This window comes from Callorhinchus milii, unplaced genomic scaffold, assembly GCF_018977255.1.
Source record: "Callorhinchus milii isolate IMCB2004 unplaced genomic scaffold, IMCB_Cmil_1.0 Scaffold3, whole genome shotgun sequence".
NCBI lineage: Eukaryota > Metazoa > Chordata > Chondrichthyes > Chimaeriformes > Callorhinchidae > Callorhinchus > Callorhinchus milii.
This window is the reverse complement of record NW_024704744.1, coordinates 83,582,576-83,602,408: the sequence shown is the minus strand read 5'-3', so window position 1 is coordinate 83,602,408 and position 19,833 is coordinate 83,582,576. Positions and strand designations below refer to the sequence as shown.

The window sequence follows — 19,833 nt, the reverse complement described above, 5'->3', positions numbered from 1 at the left end:
ATTTTAATTAGCACCCTCGTCTCTGGTCAGAAGATTGTGGCTTCAAGTCCTTGAGCTCGCAGTCTAGATTGACACCAGTGCAGTGTTGGGGAGTGCTACATTCTCAAAGGTGCTGTGCTTCAGATGAGGCCTTAAACCAAAGTCTCATCTGTCCATTCAATTGGATGTGAAAGAACTCATGATCTTACTGTGTTGGAAAAGACCAGGGAGTTTCTCTTGGTATCCCGAACAACAATCCTCCAGATAAAATTGGTCAAATTAGTTGTGTGACCAGTCAGATGCATTCAGTTCCCCAAATTAGAAAACCAGACCTTGTAGTGCTTCTCTATAAATGCTGAGTTTCCAAGTTCTGAGTATTGGCTTTGCACCCATATTACCAGTCACATGCACCTAGACGCATGCTGTATAATAACTCATATGGGATGGATTTCACTCAATAAATATGTGGGTAGTGATCAATGCACAATATTTTTTTGATGGTGGTAAAGTTTCATCAATGCAAACTCTTTCATCAAGAGTTAATCTGCATTGCCTCGTCTGTTTTTTTAAAAATAAGGACTGAGTGCTTGGCTTTTCAGTGAACATGCGCTCAAATACACACTGCCAATGCTTAGTATACTGAAGCATTTTAGCTGCTTCCTTTGGTCAGGAAGTGCTCTGCAATATACACAAAACAAGTATGGAAAATCCCTAGGCCCATGCTACTTAATCTATATAATTTAGCAGCCTCAAATTGGCCAAGGTGTTAGTGACAAAGGCATCAATTTAAGTTAGCAAACAGGCAAATGGGGAGGTTAGAATGTTAGAATTATTTTCATGCACAAAGTAGTTATGATATGGAATACCCTGCTGGGAGAGGTGGTTGAGGAAGAATCCTATTAACTTTCAAAGGGGGAACGAGATAAATACCTAAAAAGGAGTAAGCTACAAGGGTAAAAGGAAAGGACAAGTATATGAGATTAAATGGATTGTTTTCAAAAAGAGCCAGCATAGACACAGTGGGCTGGATGGCATTCTTCTGTGCTGTCAATTTCTTTGGTTCATCCCTATGGGAAGAAATGGCAAACATGTTAAACTTGTTGACCATTTCTAAACAAAGGGTGCAAGACAACAAAAACGTAAGGTGTTCGTTTCATGGGGGAAATAAAAACTGCTGTTAATTCCTGAGTTCTACCAATAACATTGTGTTTCACCTTTGTTGGTATGGCTTGTGAAGGATATTGACACATCACAGAGATTGTGAACTGAACCAAATAGATGTGACAGTTTCGCTGGTTTTGTGCTGCTGACTTTATGACACTAATAACTAGTGCCACGCCACTGCAGGACAGGGTGACTTCCACTTCTTCAAATGACAGAGTGCCTTAGAATTGCTAGAGTCATAACACAAGCCACTGGTCCCTCATCCTAACATATGAAAAATTAACTTCACATGAATTTTTAGTTCTTCCAAATAAATATTTACCCAGGCAGGACAAGTCTGGATGAAATTTAAATGTCTATTAATCTTTCTCACTTTGTTCCCATTGTTAGCAAAACTAGCATAAAAGGCTGTGGTGGATATTATACTCCAGCCTAGGCTAGCAAACCAGCAGCAAGAAACGTTTGAAAACAAGCCCCTCATGTCATTATCCACAAAGCAGACTGAATCCTAACTTGCAATGGTGACCTGAATTGTTTGAAAGTAGGGTTTCTAGTTTATTGTGCAAGCCAATTATGTGGTTTTGCAATCCTTAGAGATTGCAACTGTGTAACCCCCCCCAAGATTCTTTGCAAATGTACCCTGAAAGTGTACCATGTGGGATGCAGTTTCTGCATGGTCTTTTGTAATAGTCGCCTGCTATATGCAGCAGAATCTCATCCCACCGAGAGGGCCCATTACATTTTGAACATTATGCCGGTGGTGGATTTTATCTTTAAGCTCTGTGTACCTTGATGTCTATCCTCCTCTGGCATTGCCGTACCATCTAGCACTCGTAAGTGCTCATGTTGTAAAAGAGATGCTCTGATTTTGCTGCTGGTTTGCACTCTCTGAAGAGTTATAGTAGCTTGAGTCCTATTTAACCAACTGCCAACGCTTTGTTTCCACCAATGGTTTTCCCTCCTTCCCCCTCGTAGTACCTGTGGCATATCCCAAGACTCCATCCTTGTCCAGCTTGTTTGTCAGACATTCTGAATAAGTACAAATTTCCTGCAGCTGAACGTCAACAAGACAGAAGCCATACTCTTTGGTTCCCATCAACATCTCTCCTCCAGCTCTGACCTCCTCAACCTCCCCATTCTTTCCCGAAGACTTATCGAACCTATACATAACTTTGGTATCAGGTTGGATCTCCAGCTGTCCTTCCTCTCCCGCATTCAATCCCTGATCAATACTGCTTTCCTCTGCCTCTGTCACATTGCCTGTCTCTGACCGTACCTCACATCCAATGCAGCAGAAACTCTCGTCCAACTCCTTGTCATCTCCCACCTCGACTACTCCAGTGTCCTCCTCACCAATCTCTCTAAATGCACTACCCACAAAGTACAATTGATTCAACAACAACAAAATTACATTTGTATAGCCTTTTATGTCAGGAGGATGTCCCAAGGCACTGGATCAGAGTTTTGGACCGGAGCTGGGGATTGGGGATGGTGGAGGGTATGAGGGGAAGGAGATTGATCAAAGGCACGGTCGAAGAGGAGGATCTTGATTCAGAGATTTGCCGCCCGTATACTTACTAAACTCATTACACCGATCTCACCAGGCTCCACTGGCTCCCTATCACAGAATGGATCGATTCAGGATGATTTCAACATGTCTAATTTGCTAAATGTATAGCAATATTAATTTTAACAGTCCGCTTCTTAAAGTAATTTTATTAAGTTTGGAATCATGTTAGTACAGAGTTAAAGCATAACTCATTTAGTTGTGAATAATCAATTTTGATAGAATTTTTATTTAAACAAACATCTTATTTCATGTCTATTTTGCATGTGCAGTTGTCTCTATTCACTTCTGATGCTGCTGCATAATACATCAGCATTGGAGGGTTTAATTTAACTTGGATCAATACCTCCTCATTTGCAATTACTATCTTAATGCAGGTGATATTGCAGACGTATCAGGTAAGGCTGTCAGCTTTCACCCCATTTCTCTTTATTTTGCTTTTGGTTTTGTTTGTGGCATCTTCACCGATCTTGTATCAGTGTGAAATTGTACTATTGTATTTGCTAATAAGGTGATAGAGATATAGCCCATGCTTTTGTGGTCAATTTATTGCAAGGCTTTATAGATAGTATTAGCATAACAAGACAAAGTGTGTGTTTGTTTGTGTGTGTTGTCTGAAATAGTATAGTAGATTTTAATCATTAACTCCAAAGTAGATGCGATCAAATGAATAGAAAGTTTTATGATCTACATAAAATAGCCTCCCAAGTTTTAATTCTTTGTTTTGCTTTAAATTAATTAGATGTTTCTTTTCATTTCAATTAATGCGTTCAATATTTTTGAACAAAAACTAGGAACAACTCCGTCTATTCATGTGTGGGACACCGTAACCAAGCAAACACTTTCTATTCTGCGCTGCACCCATGGTAAAGGCGTCAGCTATGCTAACTTCAGTGCCACTGGGAAGTTGCTGTTATCAGTGGGTGTCGATCCGGACCACACTATCACTATTTGGAGATGGCAAGAAGGTAAATTATAAACTTCTTTAATATTCATCATGCTCCTTTTTATGTCTGATCTTCTCCGTATTAACTAACCAACACACAAACTCCCTGCAGAATTAATTGAAACGGGTATAGACCTCCCCATCCCAATTATATTGAATACTGTGTCGTAAATTGACCAGCAGGGGGCAAATAATATGAAATAGAATTTGATATAGCATGCCGTTGAGACGTCTCAAAGTGCTTTGCAGGATTGACTGTATTTTGTGAGCGAAACGCAGCAGCCAGTTGTTCACAGCAATGTCCCACAATCAGCCGTGGAGTGAGTGGCCAATTTTATTTGAGGGATTTGTTGGCCAGGACACCGGGCGAAACTCCCTTCTCTTTTTGAAAAGTGTCATAGGATTTTTTTTGGCCAGTAGAACAGGCAGACAGAATCTCGGTTAAAAGTCTCATCTGAAGGAAGGGTAAATTGTATATTAAACTGATGGGCAATTTATTTCAAATTGGTTGATAAAGCATCCCAAATCCTCCAATCACAGGAAGGTCATTATGTCCAAGGGGGACATAGGACTTTCATTGTTTAACATGAAAATGTAAAACAAAAAGATATAAAGACTATATATCAATCTTATGGCCTTAGCAGAATACTCGATATAGCCATTGGTCCTGATAGAAGTAGGCTGATCAGCCCAAGTAAGGAGGGGAAGCAGGGATTTAATTTTTAAAGAATTTGTTTATCATACCCAGCAAAATAAGTAATTAACTGACTTGAGAGTGGTCCTGCAACTTTAAATTTAGTGTCAAAATCTTCCAAATTATTGACAAGCTGAATGATGAGATCAAAGGTGTACAATGTGCATAATATTCATGCCATATTTTAAATTTTTAAAAAATTATGTTCATATTTGAACATCTTTCTGTTCTGTCATGATACAGCTACTGTCAAGGACTTGGAAGATCAAATAAACAAATTATGGCAACCAGAAGTGTTACTGAGATGCATGAACCAAGACTTAATGAAGTGCATGACTTCTTTTATTGTAGGTGCCAAAGTTGCCAGCAAAGGTACCCACTCTGAGAGGATTTTTGTGGTCGAATTCCGTCCAGATTCAGACACTCAGTTTGTGTCCGTGGGAGTAAAACATATAAAATTTTGGACCTTGGCTGGTGGAGCTTTACTGTCAAAAAAAGGGATCGTTGGCTCCATAGAAGATGCAAGGATACAGACCATGCTGTCTGTTGCCTTTGGTGCAGTAAGTTGTGTTCAGAGCTCATTTTTACACAAATCAATGTTCAAGTACCTGCTCTGTTTATACATCTGAAAAGCAAAAACATTTTTGATTATCTGTTTCTGACCTCTCCTGGAATAAAGCTTCATCAGGAGCAATGAGCTCCACTTCTCTATGACTGCAATGTATTGTGATTTATGAAAAGTAGCAACCAATATGAGTCCAGAAAACACAAATTGAAGTATCTGACATTTTGTTGGATCTTTGAGAGATGTATAATCTTCCTGTACTACAGTCAAGAAAATGTTCCATTTTGATACTGATACCTGTCTTTGGCAGAGCTGTTAAGATATCTCAACTTTGCACAAGATGAATAATTCACATTTCCTCCCATCCATTTCTGTGCCTGATTTATAGAACAATCTTACGTTCACTGGTGCCATAAATGGAGACGTGTATGTCTGGAGAGATCATATTCTTACTCGAGTTGTAGCAAAAGCTCATACAGGACCTGTTTTTACCATGTACACAACCCTGAGGGATGGCTTGATTGTCACTGGAGGCAAAGAAAGACCGTAAGAAACATTATTATATACACTGTTGGCTTTTCTTGTCCAATAGACTGTCTATGCTGAAGCAGTTGCAATTATTTTAAAAATAATTTTCTGTTATTACAAATATGTTAACATGCTGTGTAACTGTTCTGTTTCGTTCAACTTCCCATTTCTCCAACTGTTTACAATCCCATTCGGTATAGGTTATTTGCAGTATGGAAACTAATGTCAGTTAAAATCTTATTTCCTCCAGTAGGGTATCATAATGTCACATCAATGGCCATTTTTCTGGAACAATAAAAACTACAGCAAATAAGCAATATTTCTGTTTATTTGTTGCAAATCTGCTGCAAGTTATAGTTTATCCTGGAATGCAGTGTGATATTATGAATACATTTCCACATCTGAGGTTCACCACATCTTTGTTATCTGTTCATCTTAAATTGGAGAACATTTAGCATTGTTTGCTTCTGTTTTGTAATGTAAATTAAATATTATTCTGTTGCTGTGACTATATATGTATGTCAGCGCCTTGGGACGTCCTCCCGACGTGAAAGGCGCTATACAAATGTAGAGTTGTTGTTGGAATATACATTCCTCCTAAATTTATTGGATCCACAAATTTAGTGAATTTTGCTAAACATAAGAAATGTATTATCCCTGATACTAAATATTCATACTGAAATGTTGCTTCATTCTAATCCGAGTTGGAACAGTCAATCAAGTCTCAGCCTGGCTTAGTTTGGGGCATTCTTGCCTCTGAGTCAGAAGATCATAGGCTCAAGCCCCGTGTCAGGACTTTGAGCTCATACTCTAGGCTGACCCTCCAGTACAATGCGGGAGGAGTGCTGCTTAGTCAGATGATGTTAACCCGAAGTCCTGTCTGGCTTTTCAATTAGACGTTAAAGATCCCATAACAATGTTCAAAAAGAGAAGGAAGTTTCTCCTAGAACCATCAGAAAATAACTCTGACCAACAATTCCCCTAGAGAAAAAAAAGTTCATTTAGTTTATGGGTGTGTGGTCATTGCTGTAGGTATGGGTATAAATGCCTTTTGTGTTTAATTCCTAAAGGACAAAAGAAGGAGGTGCAGTAAAGCTCTGGGATCAGGAAATGAAGCGTTGCCGAGCGTTTCAGCTGGAGACAGGACAGATGGTGGACTGTGTTCGTTCTGTGTGCAGGGGCAAGGTCAGAACCCCCCCAATTATTTGACTGATGATTTGTTCCAGTGATATCTGAATATGATTTGCATTCAAGTGCATTTAAGCCATTGCTATGAAAAACTGGAAATATGACGACGGAAAGAACTGTGACTTTCTCTATACTGAACTATCTCTTTCCATTTTGTTTTTGAGAGGGTAAATTTCTGTGCTTATCAAAGCTGAAGGTCAATGCTGGAGAATGGAATTTTTCTCTAGTTTTATTGCCCAGTGTCAATCTCAAGCATGGCGTAGGCTAGAAGCAAAAAGCTCACTATTTTCTGCCTCAAAATGCTTCTTGGAAGACTATCACTTTTTGAACCAGAGTGAATTGTTCTATTTCCTCTGTCAGTATATTTCTAGAGTGATATTGTGCCAAAAATATAGATATTCTTTGTTGTGAGTCTAAAGCCTTAGTGAACTGGGTTCATATTGGCCAAACTAATTTTGTTTAGGATCATTGTATCAAGCAGAGAGATATGACATTGTTTAAAAGCGTGAAAATCTACTGTGAAAGTCAGCCATTAGATCAGTTATTTGAATATGTAGTGCATGCACATTGATAGAATTTTAAGAACAAACTTGCCATCTAATGGTAGAGGAGATTTTTTCTAATCTTGATCCTCAAAATTGGTCACTCAAATCCAAGACTGTTTGTGGAATACTGCTGTGCACAATTGGCTGCTGCGTTTCACCCACAAAATACACAGTCAATCCTCTTTACAATGTATTCTGTGAAGCACTTTGAGACGTCTCAAAGGTGTTATAACAAATGTAAGTATTATATTGATACATGTGACTTCAAATCCTGATATTAACAGCACTACTTTTTGATCTATTTTCTTTGGAGTTGATAATTCCCTCACTGTGTCTTGGTCCTTCACCTATGATCAGAGCTTCACCTAGGTTTCTCAATAGAAAAAATCCTAACACACTATTGATTGTTTGGATATAAATAATACTTTTTCAAATAAAAGTGAATTATAAACATATAAGATCTGATTTCAACCTAATAAACTTTGATTTTTGATGACAGGGAAAAATATTGACAGGAACTAAAGATGGCGAGATAATTGAAGTTGGAGAAAAGAATGCAGCATCCAATAGCCTAATTAATGGACATATGGAAGGAGAGATTTGGGGTCTAGCCACACACCCTTCTAAAGACCTCCTAATCTCTGCAAGTGATGATGGAACTATAAGAATCTGGGATCTGGCTGATAAAGTAAGTAGGAAAGTAAAACAGGATACATTCCAAAATAGGTTCAGCACCCAAGATCTGCCATCCCAAATTTCAAACAAACCAGGTTATGTACCATTCCATTCAGAACAATTGCCCATACTTCCGTTTGTGTGTAGTAAGGAAATTCATGTAATTCTTTAGATTTGTTTGAAACAACTAGATTCATTTAAGTTTTTCAGAGATAGAAAAGAGGTAGAAAGGCAAAGTGGTTTAAGATTTCAGAGATAGAAAGAGGTGGAATGGCAAAACCTCTTATAGTTTTCAGACAAGAGTTGCAGAGAACAGGGACATTTTGGCTGAATGCTCAGCCACCGATGATGGAGCTTAAGGAACAATAGCCAGAGTTGGAAGAGCAAACGTCATGGGCTGGGATTTAGAGCAGGGAAGATTGTATAGATGAGGTGGAACCATGGAGGGATTTGAAAACTAGGGCAAGAAGGATATGGGATAATCTCTATATGGAGCTTGTGCAGAAAATAACTTGAAACTTCTGGAGAGTGGAGCCAGGGAAATCAATGAGTGCCAGCAAAAATCTTGAGAATGAAGTATGAATAAGGTGATGATGGGGCTAAAGAGGTAAACTTCCATAGGTTGTTGAAGACGGTCTTTACTTTTTTAAATTTGGGAACAAACAGGCATTTTTTCAGAGGAGCCTTGTGTCTCCTCTGAATACAGTATTAACCATGCATCATATCCATGTCAAGAGAGCAGCCACACAAGTGCCCTGCTCTGTATGCATCTAATCATGCTTATCAGTTAGAAACTCGCAACACACTGCACCACTTTGTCACCTTTGTCACTTTGTCACTATTAAGTAAAATACTAAGCTTTCATTGCACTAAGTTTAGTATTGGTCTAAGCTTTGTATTTTTTTAAAGTGATGATTATGTAAATGATACAGTTGAGTTTTCCCCATTGTAGAAGTTGCTAAACAAAGTGAACCTTGGTCATGGTGCAAAGTGTGCTGCTTACAGCCCTGATGGAGAAATGGTTGCAATTGGCATGAAGAATGGAGAATTTGTTATTCTGCTTGTTAACTCGCTGAAAGTCTGGGGAAAGAAACGAGACCGAAGTGCTGCCATCCAGGATATCAGGTATAAAATACATTGTGGCTTAAAAAAAACTATGTAATGATCTAACAGTGAGTTGATGAAAAAATGAGCCACTTGATGAAACACAAAATCTACTCGGGTTTGGGAGTTTTGACATTTTTTTAAATCAGCCTCTTCATTTTCTATTAGCTCTTGCCAATTCATCAAATTTGTGAAAAAAAGGTTATTGAATATTATTATACATATGTATAACTACTTACTATTACTATGATACTATTGTAAAATGCTTTTCTAAATGTAAATCAACATCAACACCGTTCTTCATTTTCAACTAATATATTTATTGTATTAACTGCAAATAAATACTACACAAATGCCCAGGAGATTTTACATGCACTCAGACATTAATGTCTGATCCTTAACTTGAGAGATCAGACTTCTGTAGACAATGTAGGAAAGACATTTAGTTAGTAAAAAGCCCTGTTATTAGATCTAACCACTTAAGAAATATGCCCTCAAATAATGTACACAATATTGGAACAAATTTGACATTGTAGTACTGTATGATTACTGGGTAATGTGCTTTGAGACGTCTCCTACTGTGAAAGGTGCTCTATAAATATAAATTGTGTAGTACGTTTTCAACTTCTTAGTCCAGTTCATCAATTTTTGCTCAAACAACAAATCCTGTTTACGTAGAATTATAATTAGTTGGCTAATCGCTGGTTAGCCCAAGAGAAATGGAATTCACTGCAGCATAATAATGAGCAATCTACTTAGCTCCCTACAGATTTCCTGAAAGTTGAAGATTGAAGTATTCTTGCCTAAAAGATTAGGGTTATTGTTAAGGATTTTGCTGATGTACAAAGGAGCATTTGTAATATTGCATTTCTGATAAAGGAAGTATTGCTAGCAGCATTATGAACTTGGTACTTTAAACATTTTTTGAAAATGTATATTTGAGATATTTTAATATTTTTTCTCCTCACCAAGTGTGGCAATACATTTCTAAATGCTTAATGAATGGGAGATATTTAGTAAAAAGCCTCCTGAAGCAATGCTTTGAAGTAAGCACCAAAGCAGCAGCATGAGTGATAGGATGTGAGTTTGCATAAGTGACCTTTACGCTGCTGGGTTGTCATTTGCATAGTTGTGTGAAGTAGCTGAGTGCAGGATATGTGATTTCCTATGACGGAAGAATATCAGGTAGAGAGTCATCCACCACTCTCTTTGTTACTCAACTCCCAGCAGTAATCTTCAGAGAATACACTAGGAACATCCTACCTATTAAAAAAACATTTGCTGCATGATAGTGTTGAACATTACCTTGTTGGCATCTCAGTAATGAGGGAAACTCGCAATTCATGCCATTTTTCAGTTTTTTTAAATTTTAAGTGGTGATTAAAAACCCTAACTCACTGAAAAGGGCAAAATACACTGCCTTTAACAGCAAGTTTTGCCCACTGTCAATTCACTTTACAGTATATCCTGTGAAGCATCTTAAAGGCATCTCAACAACATGAAAAGGCTCTATATCAAATGTAAGGATTATTATTATAGTTTTCCACTGTAAAACCATTTCTATGAATTGCTCTTTCTGTGTGTTTAGGTTTAGCCCTGATTCCAGATACCTGGCTGTGGGTTCTAGAGAGAATACTGTTGATTTTTATGATCTGACACAAGGACCTACCTTAAACAGAACAGGATACTGCAAAGACATCCCTAGTTTTGTTATCCAGATGGATTTCTCAGCTGACAGCAAATACATTCAGGTAGGTGTTTTTTTAAATTAGGGTGAAAAATTTGGGAGTCCTGTAGCTCAGTGGTTAGAGCACTCACTTTGCAAGCAAGAGACCTGAGTTCAATTCCAGGCAGAGGGCGAAACCTTGGGCAAGTTTCCTTACTCCACACAGAGCCTAATAATAATCCCTCCAAAACAAAAAAACAATAATAAATTGGTCATTTTCAATCTACGACTGTTTGTGGGACATTGCTGTGCGCAATTGGCTGCCGCATTCGCCCACAAATATAGTCAATTCACTTTGCAGTGTGTTCTGTGAAGCGCTTTGGGACGTCCTCCCGACGTGAAAAGCGCTATATCAAATGCAAGGATTATTATTAGTAGTAGTAATTCAGGCATTTTGCAGCACTGTAGTGTGTAAAACAAATATTAAAACATACATATTATCTCTATTTTGCCAGCAAAATAAGATTATGTTCCCTTGCACATCTAAGCATTTTGCCAACTTAAATATATCTAAGGAAAAGGAAGGCAAACTGGGTTTTTTTCTGTTCTTTCCTTAAGTGCATCTCCTGTTTCTACTGAGGAGTGGAATCAATTGCAACAAGTAAAGCACAGGCATGCAAGACAGTCCTGAAAGTTCTCATTGTGGAGGGTGTTGGGAGGTTGGTGAAATTAATAGGAGGGGAGAAAATAATTGTATGCAACCACTACTTGGGTGACATTGCTTCTGCCCTGCACTGGGATATACTGATCACTAAAATAGTCTCAAATCACAGTTTAAAAAAAATCTTGCATCAGTAAAGAATCTTTCTATCTACAGGTATCAATGGGTGTCTACAAGCGTCAGGTGCATGAGGTTCCATCAGGAAAGCAAGTAACTGACCAGACTCAGATTGAGAAGATCACATGGGCTACATGGACCAGGTTACTGAAAGTTATTCAAAGAATTCATGAGTTACTGTTAAAAGTTGTGCATTGGTTTACAAATTGAAAGACCTGATGATCGAGGTCTGTGATATCACAGAAATGGTGGTCAAATTTTTTTCTAACTGACACTGAATCCAAGAGGAAAGAGCCATGAAAAGGTTTTGCTTATACAATTTACATTTTTATAGCGCCTTCCACATCAGGAGTATGTCCCAAAGCACATATGAATAAATTGGACAAGTTGCAGGAACACCCCTGCAGAGAAAATCTTACATAGGCCTCTTAACTTCGCACTAGCACACCAATTATTAGTTATCTAATGAGTGGCATTTCACCTGATCATTGAGCAAAACCCTCTGCTTGACATACCATTCAATAAAATACAAAATCACATTTATAAAGTGCCTTTCACATTGGGAGGATGTCCCATGGCACTAGACAGTTAGCAATTTAGACCCGAGCAGGGGGTTGGGATCAGGGAGGGTGGAGGGTAGTAGGGTGACTTAAGGTGCAGTCGAAGAGAAGGGTCTTGAGGCATGCCTTGAAAGAGGCAAGGGAGGGAGTGGAGGGACGGTAGGATGGAGTTCCAAAGGGTGAGGGCAGAGAGACTGAAGGCCCAATTGCCGATGGTGGGATAGGCTGAACAGGGGAAGTGGTGCAGGCCACAGCCTGCTGAGCGGAGGGAGCGGACAGGTTGATATGGGGTTAGCAGTTCACAGAAGTAGGAAGGAACAAGGCCATGGAGGGCCTTGAAGGAGAGGACAGGAGTTTGTACTCTATCCTCTGGGGGATGGGGAGCCAGTGGAGCTGGGTGAGTCTGGGGGTGATAGGGTTACAGGGCCCGGTCTTCATTCATACAGATATTTGACCAAATATTTCATATTTATGATTATTGCTACTAAAGTAAAATGGTGTGCCAAATGGGTCACAAAAACATGTTAGTGTGTCCCACAGCTAAATATCTACTCAATTGTTAAGAATTAGTTGAGAGATTTTAACAAGCACATGAAAAAAAGTTGGAAGTGCTTTGAGATGCCCTTCCGACTTGTATTGCAAAACATTTACAACTTAAGAATTCAGTGGAGGCTTTTCTCTAACCACACGGTACATTTCTTACAGAAAAATGGGTGGTTGGCCCAAAGATGCCAAAACACGTGGGGGTAACTGCACATAACCTTTGAAATAATTCTGTACATACTTTTCCTTAGTTTTCTTTTTCTTGCTTTAGAAGCTTCCATATTAAATAAATGAGTGTAATATCTGTGATACTTGATTATTCTAACTGTTATACATTCAAATTTGTGCTTTTCCTTGAGATTAGGAAAATTGTTGCCTGTTATGGGGGGCAGTAGGAAGTTTGGGAAGATCTTCCACAAAGTAGCATTTAGGAACGAGCTTCAGGACGCCACAAAAAACATCCATTTTGTCGGTCATTTAAATTAAGTCAAAGGAGCAAGAAAGAGTAACAGTTTAGTGAGCACCATGATCAGCTACATTGCGTAATATTATACATGTGTTGTATCACTGCACATTTAGATGTTCCCACACTGTACAATTTGTGCTGCTTCATGCAGAACGTAAATGATCTCAAGCATGCTGCTGGTATCAGGAAGGGAATAGAAAGGTCAAGACTTGCTTACTCAGCTGGATGTTTCCTCTGCTAGTTCCAAATGCGACTCTTTGGCTCACATTGTGGAATCCAAAGAGGGCCCTGTGGAGGAATGTGCCACAGATGTAGTGTCCTCCTGCTGCTTGACACAGCACTTACCTGCTTTGACTTCAGATCCAGTCTATGTTTGCACTGTTCCTTCCTGTGAGAACTATTGACATGTTTTTTCATCATATACTTTGGACTTGGAGACATAGAGCAGCCATTCAAATTATGGACTTATAATGCAATAAGCAATTGTTTGTAAATTGCATTATTTGGGTTTGATTCTTGATCATAAACTGAACGTTTCCACATAGGAGTGCATTGCTGTTAACATTAACAAAGCTAATCAAACACTAGGATTACACCTTTGTCAACATAAGTTATTGTAACTTTGTACAGGTCCATTTGTGAGGCCACATTTAGAAATATTAGTAACAGTTGTCTAACTCAGAAGCAGGAGTGTTAGCAGAGGAGCCACCCTACTACAACATTTGACACTGATATTATGACATGCAAAATATTTGCTAGGTTTTTTTTAAATTTCTTGCATCTAATTTTATTTGTCTTTCTGTGGAAATAAATAAGAAATATATATTGCAGAGTATCACTGGTGTGTAATAATACATCCACTTAATGTAGAAATGTACTTGTTGCTAATCTATTGAAATCTTGGAAAGTTCAACTACTGATGTGCTTTTTCCCCTCCCTCTTCGAATAGTATTCTGGGAGACGAGGTGCTGGGTATTTGGCCACGAAATGCTGAAAAAGCAGATGTTAACTGTGCCTGCGTATCTCATGCTGGATTAAACATAGTGACTGGGGATGACTTTGGTTTGGTGAAGCTTTTCGACTTTCCTTGCACAGAAAAATATGTAAGTAAATATGTTAAAGCTTGTACCACATTATAAAATACTATCTTATACAGATGTTGTGAATAAAATATTGCAAATTGATTGTATAAAATGATTATGCTGTTTAATACAGCAGTTGTATTTCAATACAACCTGACCCTCGTTCCTCTAATCCACATATTCAAAAAAAAATGTTTTATTTGTATTTTTAAATTACAAATTTATAATTATTGATTATAGCCTAAGATGTGTTTGGCTTCTGGAAAATATTTAATGTTTTTTAAAATTTTATTTTCTTTGTATTGACATTTATAATCTGTATTTTGCATTTATGTATTTATTTTGCTTTTCTCCCTCCTTCAAAGCCTTCCTCTTCAACTGTGCCTTCGGTTACCCTCCTACCCCCAGCCTCCCTGCCCTCCACCCTTCCTGATCCCAACCCCCAGCTCGGGTGCCCACCTTGACTGATTTTGGGACAGCCTCCCAATGTGCTATACAAATGTAATTTGTTGTTGTTGTTTCAATAGGCCAAACACAAGCGCTATTTTGGCCATTCCGCTCATGTGACCAATGTGCGTTTTTCCCATGATGACAAGTTTGTTGTGAGTGCAGGTGGTGACGACTGCAGGTAAGATGCTCATAGAGAACAATATAGACCTATAACATTAATAAAATCCTGAAAGTTAATAATCAAAAGCATTAATTGTTTCCAGTATATTTGTCTGGCGATGCCTTTGAAGGAAGAATTAAATGGTCAGAAGATTGAACCCTGAATGACTCCAGAAGAACTTGGCTGCTATAAAGCAAAAATACTTAAAAGGTGCATATATAAAAAGATTTTTGTGTAAGTGTTGTACAAGTTTCCACAATACGTACATTGTGATTGTGAAGCTTGTGATGTGAAGGTCACTGAGGATGCTGAAGATGAAATCAGTTATACAGTCTGCATTAGGACAATAGCTAATGCCTTAGTCAACTTGTGACTTTTTAAAGAATAGTACAGTTTGACTTAGATTAGCTAGTCAAAAAAAGTCACCTGAAGAAGGTGCTTTCAAAATTACCTCCTCTAAAGTGAATCTTACCAGGTGTTTACATATTGCAGCAAATGCACACCTCAAAATGACTCTCAAAATGTCCTGTGAACCTAATACACTGTGGGGGCAATTATCACAGAGTGATCTTCAAACCGGTTTGTTGCCGACATAATGCAATATCACTCTGCTACAAGAGATATGCTGCAGAATTTAGTCCTAATATAAGTTTACATGTACATTTTTTTTCAGGGTAGAACGTACTAAGGAATTTTACTAGTATATAAGCTTTAAAAGGTTTACATTATTCTTCAAGGTGCAAAAGGCTTAATCTGTTTAATAAATTCATCAGCACTAGAAACTTTATGAACTACGGTTACCTGAAATTAACAGGAAATTCACCTGTGTTGGTAGTTAATGCCCGTTATATTGAGAACGTAGTAAAATTTAGGGTGATTGTGTCACAGCGCATTGAACATTGTCTAATTCCACTGCAGTAGATAAAGGTTTCCTTTTTTTTGTGAATATAAATTTCAGCCCAGTGTGAATCAAGGTTGTACCAGGGTAGTCTTGTAAGAGTCCTGGCTCAGTGGTGACCTGGGTTCGATTGCCGGCAGGGTGAAACCTTGGGCAAAATTTCCTTGCCCCACACAGCTAATAATAATCCCTCAAGAAAAAAAACAATAATAATTTGGTCACTCAATCCACAACTGTTTGTGGGACACTGCTGTGCGCAATTGGCTGCCGAGTTCCACCCACAAAATAGTCGATTCACTTTCCAGTATATTCTGTGAAGCGCTTTGAGACGTCTAGAAAACATGAAAAACGCTATATCAAATACAAGGATTACTATTATTTAGGGTGTAGAACAAGTAGCTTCGACAGCAACTTGCATTCATATAACGCCCTTCACATAGGGCTGCCTCCTGGAGCGCTTAATCCTTGCTCTCTCCCTCCCTCTTTGTCAAACTATACTCTTAGTCAATTATGTTTCCATTCATGTAATATGTTGGGAGAAACATGATGCTTTGATTGTTTGTGAGTTGATGTGCACTTTGTGAATGTTTCACATGTGTGACTCATTAAGTGTAGATTGACTCTCAAACGCGCAAAAGTAGTAAGATCATTTCAAAACATCCACAGAATTGGGAGTGTGGGGATCCTGGCAGATAATCGCAATAACTGATGTTGGATTTTTTTCTCACAATTTTCTAATTAAGATAGCCTTTCTGCACTGTGCCAAAACACGCATTCACCTTCCAAAACAATACATTTTTTGAGAGTACATACTAGTATTAACATATTTGTAGAAATGCAGTCATAGATTTTAATGTAGGTTTTTCAAACAATTAGTGTCAGTCTGTACTCAGAAGGTTTCCTCTAACAATTTCCCCCATATGGTATATATATCATGCACTAGACTGGTTTGTCCTATTAACCACTTTATATTGCCACACCTTATATATTTCACTGTCCTGAACTCAAGAAGCATGGCCATCTGACTTGTGAAGTACATTGCAAATGTGCCTTTGTAGAATACTCCACGTGATTACCTTTAATTGTTTTTTTTTCAAGTGTAAACCATTACTTCCATATGGTGCTATACATTTTAAATGTATAAAATATAATTAGGGCTATTTATAACCTTGTTTGAATTGTCAGCTACCAGAAGCATATGAAATGGTGAATTACTGCAATCATTATTTTGTTGTAGTTCTGCTCTTTGGTTTCCATCTTTTAGAAATTATTGAATCTGTCAAATTACTGTAACATTTGGGATCTGTGAATTACTTGGTGTTGTATTTGACAACTGAGCAGCGAATGTATTGGTTATTGGAACGGCTTTTTTCACTTCTGGGTGGATAGCAAATATTTACTATGTTTATTACGCTATACAAAGTGCTAGTACTAGAAGTGCTTTTGCATGAAGTCTGTTTTAAGACCTGACTATAGAACTGTATGGGAATTTTTGTCTAAGACATGTACATTCTACATCTGTAAAATTAAACTTGAATTAGTGGAGTCACACCCAAGTCTTCTCATTTAGTCACTGTATCTTCATTCAGTACCTGGTGTACATGGAGTGCTAATTAGAGCAACAATCTAATATCTTTCAGCATCTTTGGTGGACTACTGCATTTCAGCTTTACAAATATTTAAATCTCTTCATTCAAGAAATGTTGCCTTATAATGTTCTAAATGTGGATGTTGATTTAACGATGGGTGTCCAATTCAGCAAGCCAAAGCTCACTATGCAGTTTAACTACTGGCATGGTTTCGTATCTGTCATATTGTACTTCAAGGAAATCTTATTTATAGTACAGTAGTAGCATCTTTGAATATCAAAGTTTATATTACACTCTGCTTAATTCTGTACATTTTGTCTTTTATGTTAGTAATTTGGGAAATTGCAGAGGTTTTTTTTGCCCAAAGAACATATAGATTCAGTTTGTATTGGCAACACAAATAGAATAAAACTGATAGCAATACTGCAAGTATCCTTGGGACTAAGTTGAAGGTACTGTCACATAAGGATAGAAAATGCAAGTGTATTACATTTTTTGATTTAAAATTCTTATAATTTTTATATTTAATTTTTAAATATTGTAAATATTTATATAATTTGTACATTTTACACATTGTAATATAATGTATAGTAGTAAACTGCTTAATGCATGAATTTATTTTTAAAAATACAAAAATCATAGTTGTATGGTTTGGAATGATATTGTACAATTAATGTGGCTATTGCAACATTGAATTCAATCAGAATGTGTGTGTGTGATCAGTTTCTTTTGATATGCTATTGAAATTAATTTTTAATGATTTGGTATAAAAATCTTAAGATCAATGTAGCCAATTACAAAACAATTGCCATTGAAGTTGTCACTGTCAATTATAAGGGTTAAAAGGAAATGCAAAACATGTTGATGTATGACTGATAGAAAAATAAAGGATTTCTATTCATTGAATGCTGTGAATGCTTTGTTGCAGATGAGTAACAATTTTATGAACCCAGTGGCAAGACTTACACATCAGCACATTTATTTTAAATTACAGTAACTACAAAAACTATCTGCACACATATTGTAAAAAATGAAAATTACAAAGTCCATCTTTTGTCTGTAAGCTTTATTGGTTCTCAATTATTTCACAATGCATTCCTCAGACAAAAGCCTGAGCCAAATTCATTTACAACTCAATGTTCATTCTCACATTTTTGCATGACAATGCTTCAAATTTCCAAGTTACATTTATTTGCAGCATTAGATATTCAGTCCACAGATACCAGAAGTACAGATAATGTTGCTATAAGTGTGCTACTACACAGATGAAAGTTTGCGATGAGTTGTATGCTTATGCTGCGATTATATCTATTTTGCAACTTTCAGTGCCATGGATCCATCTTTAAAAATCAGACAACTCTGACCTATCAAGCACTGTGGAGCTGCTGAAATTAACTCCTTAGCTTAGTGAAACACTAACTGGGCAATTGTTAAAACAGTAAAATCTTAATACAGCAAAGAATTTTAGTCTGAAAAGCAAGACCTCAATTTTCACTACAATGGTACAGTAAATATTTTTATCGCATGGGGTTAGAATTCTGCATCAACCTCACAGCATAGATTCTACAAACAAGTGTGCAAACTGTGGGGAAAAATACCAAAAGCTCCAACTGCACCATGATTTGTTTTCACATAGTAAGACACTACCCCTGACAAGTGCAATGTACAGCTTCTCAAATCTTTAATACAAACCAGTGTTCTCTGTACCAAACTAGATAAATAAACTGAATTCTAATTTCTTACACATTAGTATTTGATATCATGGATCATGAAATAGAGACTGCAGAAAAACAATGTTTCCAAAAGCTAAGTTACTACCAAATGGAGAAGATTTGCAAATTACACTGCAGTTCCAAGGCTATTTTGTTCTTCGCAACCCTCCCTGTGACAATTCAAGAGACAGCCCAGCAGACAACATGCCATGAAGCTTAGATCAGGTGCCTTTACTCTGGTTTACGCTTTAGTCCAGGAACTTTAGCTTGAATCCTAAATTTAAAAAAAGTTAAGAATCATCATACAGGTTTTATTATTCTAATCTACAAGTTTCTCATTTTGTCACCCACCCCTTTTTCTACTGAAAGCATCAACTCATGGCATTGATCACTCTTCAATACCTTGCCCAAAGCAACTTCTTGATGATACTTTCTGGAAGTCCATACTGGAGTCCCTCAACCCACCACCTTTATAAATGTGCTTTTGGTCACCTCTCTCCCCCCACCCCCAGCTCAAGCTTCTAACTGATTCTGTGCATCACTCACAACATTCTTCCAATGTAACAGGTGCTACATAAATTTAAAATGGTTGTATAGGAATCCAGACTGATTTGTCAGCAGACTCTATAGCCACATGACAATATGTAATGAGGGAGAGGAAAAGGCATAGACAATTCCAATCCGGTTTTCATCTGAAGTCTATGTGAGGCAAAGGAACAATTCTTCATCACTGTAAAAGGCAAACAACCCACATTCTAATTAAATGTTCTCAGAGTTTGCATACTTACTTAGCAGTGACCTCTTTAACTTGCTTGCTGACCATCCCTATGTAATGATCTATCTGAGTCTGAAGAAACAAAAACAGATTATAAAGTATTAACAGGCATCAATAGAATGATTTAAAAGAGTATCAC

General features: G+C 37.5%; 2 protein-coding genes across 13 annotated transcripts in view; one reads left to right on the top strand and one right to left on the bottom strand.

The window, feature by feature from the left end:
• Positions 1 to 15,753, top strand: part of LOC103177976 (EMAP like 6) — a 90,579-nt gene extending 74,826 nt beyond the window's left edge. The window contains exons 33-44 of one of the 2 annotated variants that reach the window (XM_007892413.2): positions 3,088 to 3,108; positions 3,505 to 3,678; positions 4,702 to 4,910; positions 5,304 to 5,461; positions 6,514 to 6,628; positions 7,676 to 7,864; positions 8,804 to 8,976; positions 10,544 to 10,706; positions 11,499 to 11,602; positions 13,978 to 14,131; positions 14,638 to 14,738; positions 14,824 to 15,753. In XM_007892413.2, coding sequence (XP_007890604.2) covers positions 3,088 to 3,108; positions 3,505 to 3,678; positions 4,702 to 4,910; positions 5,304 to 5,461; positions 6,514 to 6,628; positions 7,676 to 7,864; positions 8,804 to 8,976; positions 10,544 to 10,706; positions 11,499 to 11,602; positions 13,978 to 14,131; positions 14,638 to 14,738; positions 14,824 to 14,848 — 1,586 coding nt within the window. In that variant the 3' untranslated portion in view covers positions 14,849 to 15,753. The remainder of the gene's footprint in view (positions 1 to 3,087; positions 3,109 to 3,504; positions 3,679 to 4,701; positions 4,911 to 5,303; positions 5,462 to 6,513; positions 6,629 to 7,675; positions 7,865 to 8,803; positions 8,977 to 10,543; positions 10,707 to 11,498; positions 11,603 to 13,977; positions 14,132 to 14,637; positions 14,739 to 14,823) is intronic. The other variant, XM_007892414.2, reaches the window with a different exon arrangement.
• A 2,505-nt stretch (positions 15,754 to 18,258) lies between these two features.
• The window catches only part of LOC103177974 (reticulon-4), a 56,502-nt gene continuing 54,927 nt past the window's right edge, over positions 18,259 to 19,833 (bottom strand). For all 11 annotated transcript variants that reach the window (XM_007892404.2, XM_007892405.2, XM_007892406.2 and 8 more), the window contains 2 exons: positions 19,708 to 19,766; positions 18,259 to 19,193 (listed from right to left, as the gene is read on the bottom strand). In XM_007892404.2, coding sequence (XP_007890595.2) covers positions 19,151 to 19,193; positions 19,708 to 19,766 — 102 coding nt within the window. In that variant the 3' untranslated portion in view covers positions 18,259 to 19,150. The remainder of the gene's footprint in view (positions 19,194 to 19,707; positions 19,767 to 19,833) is intronic.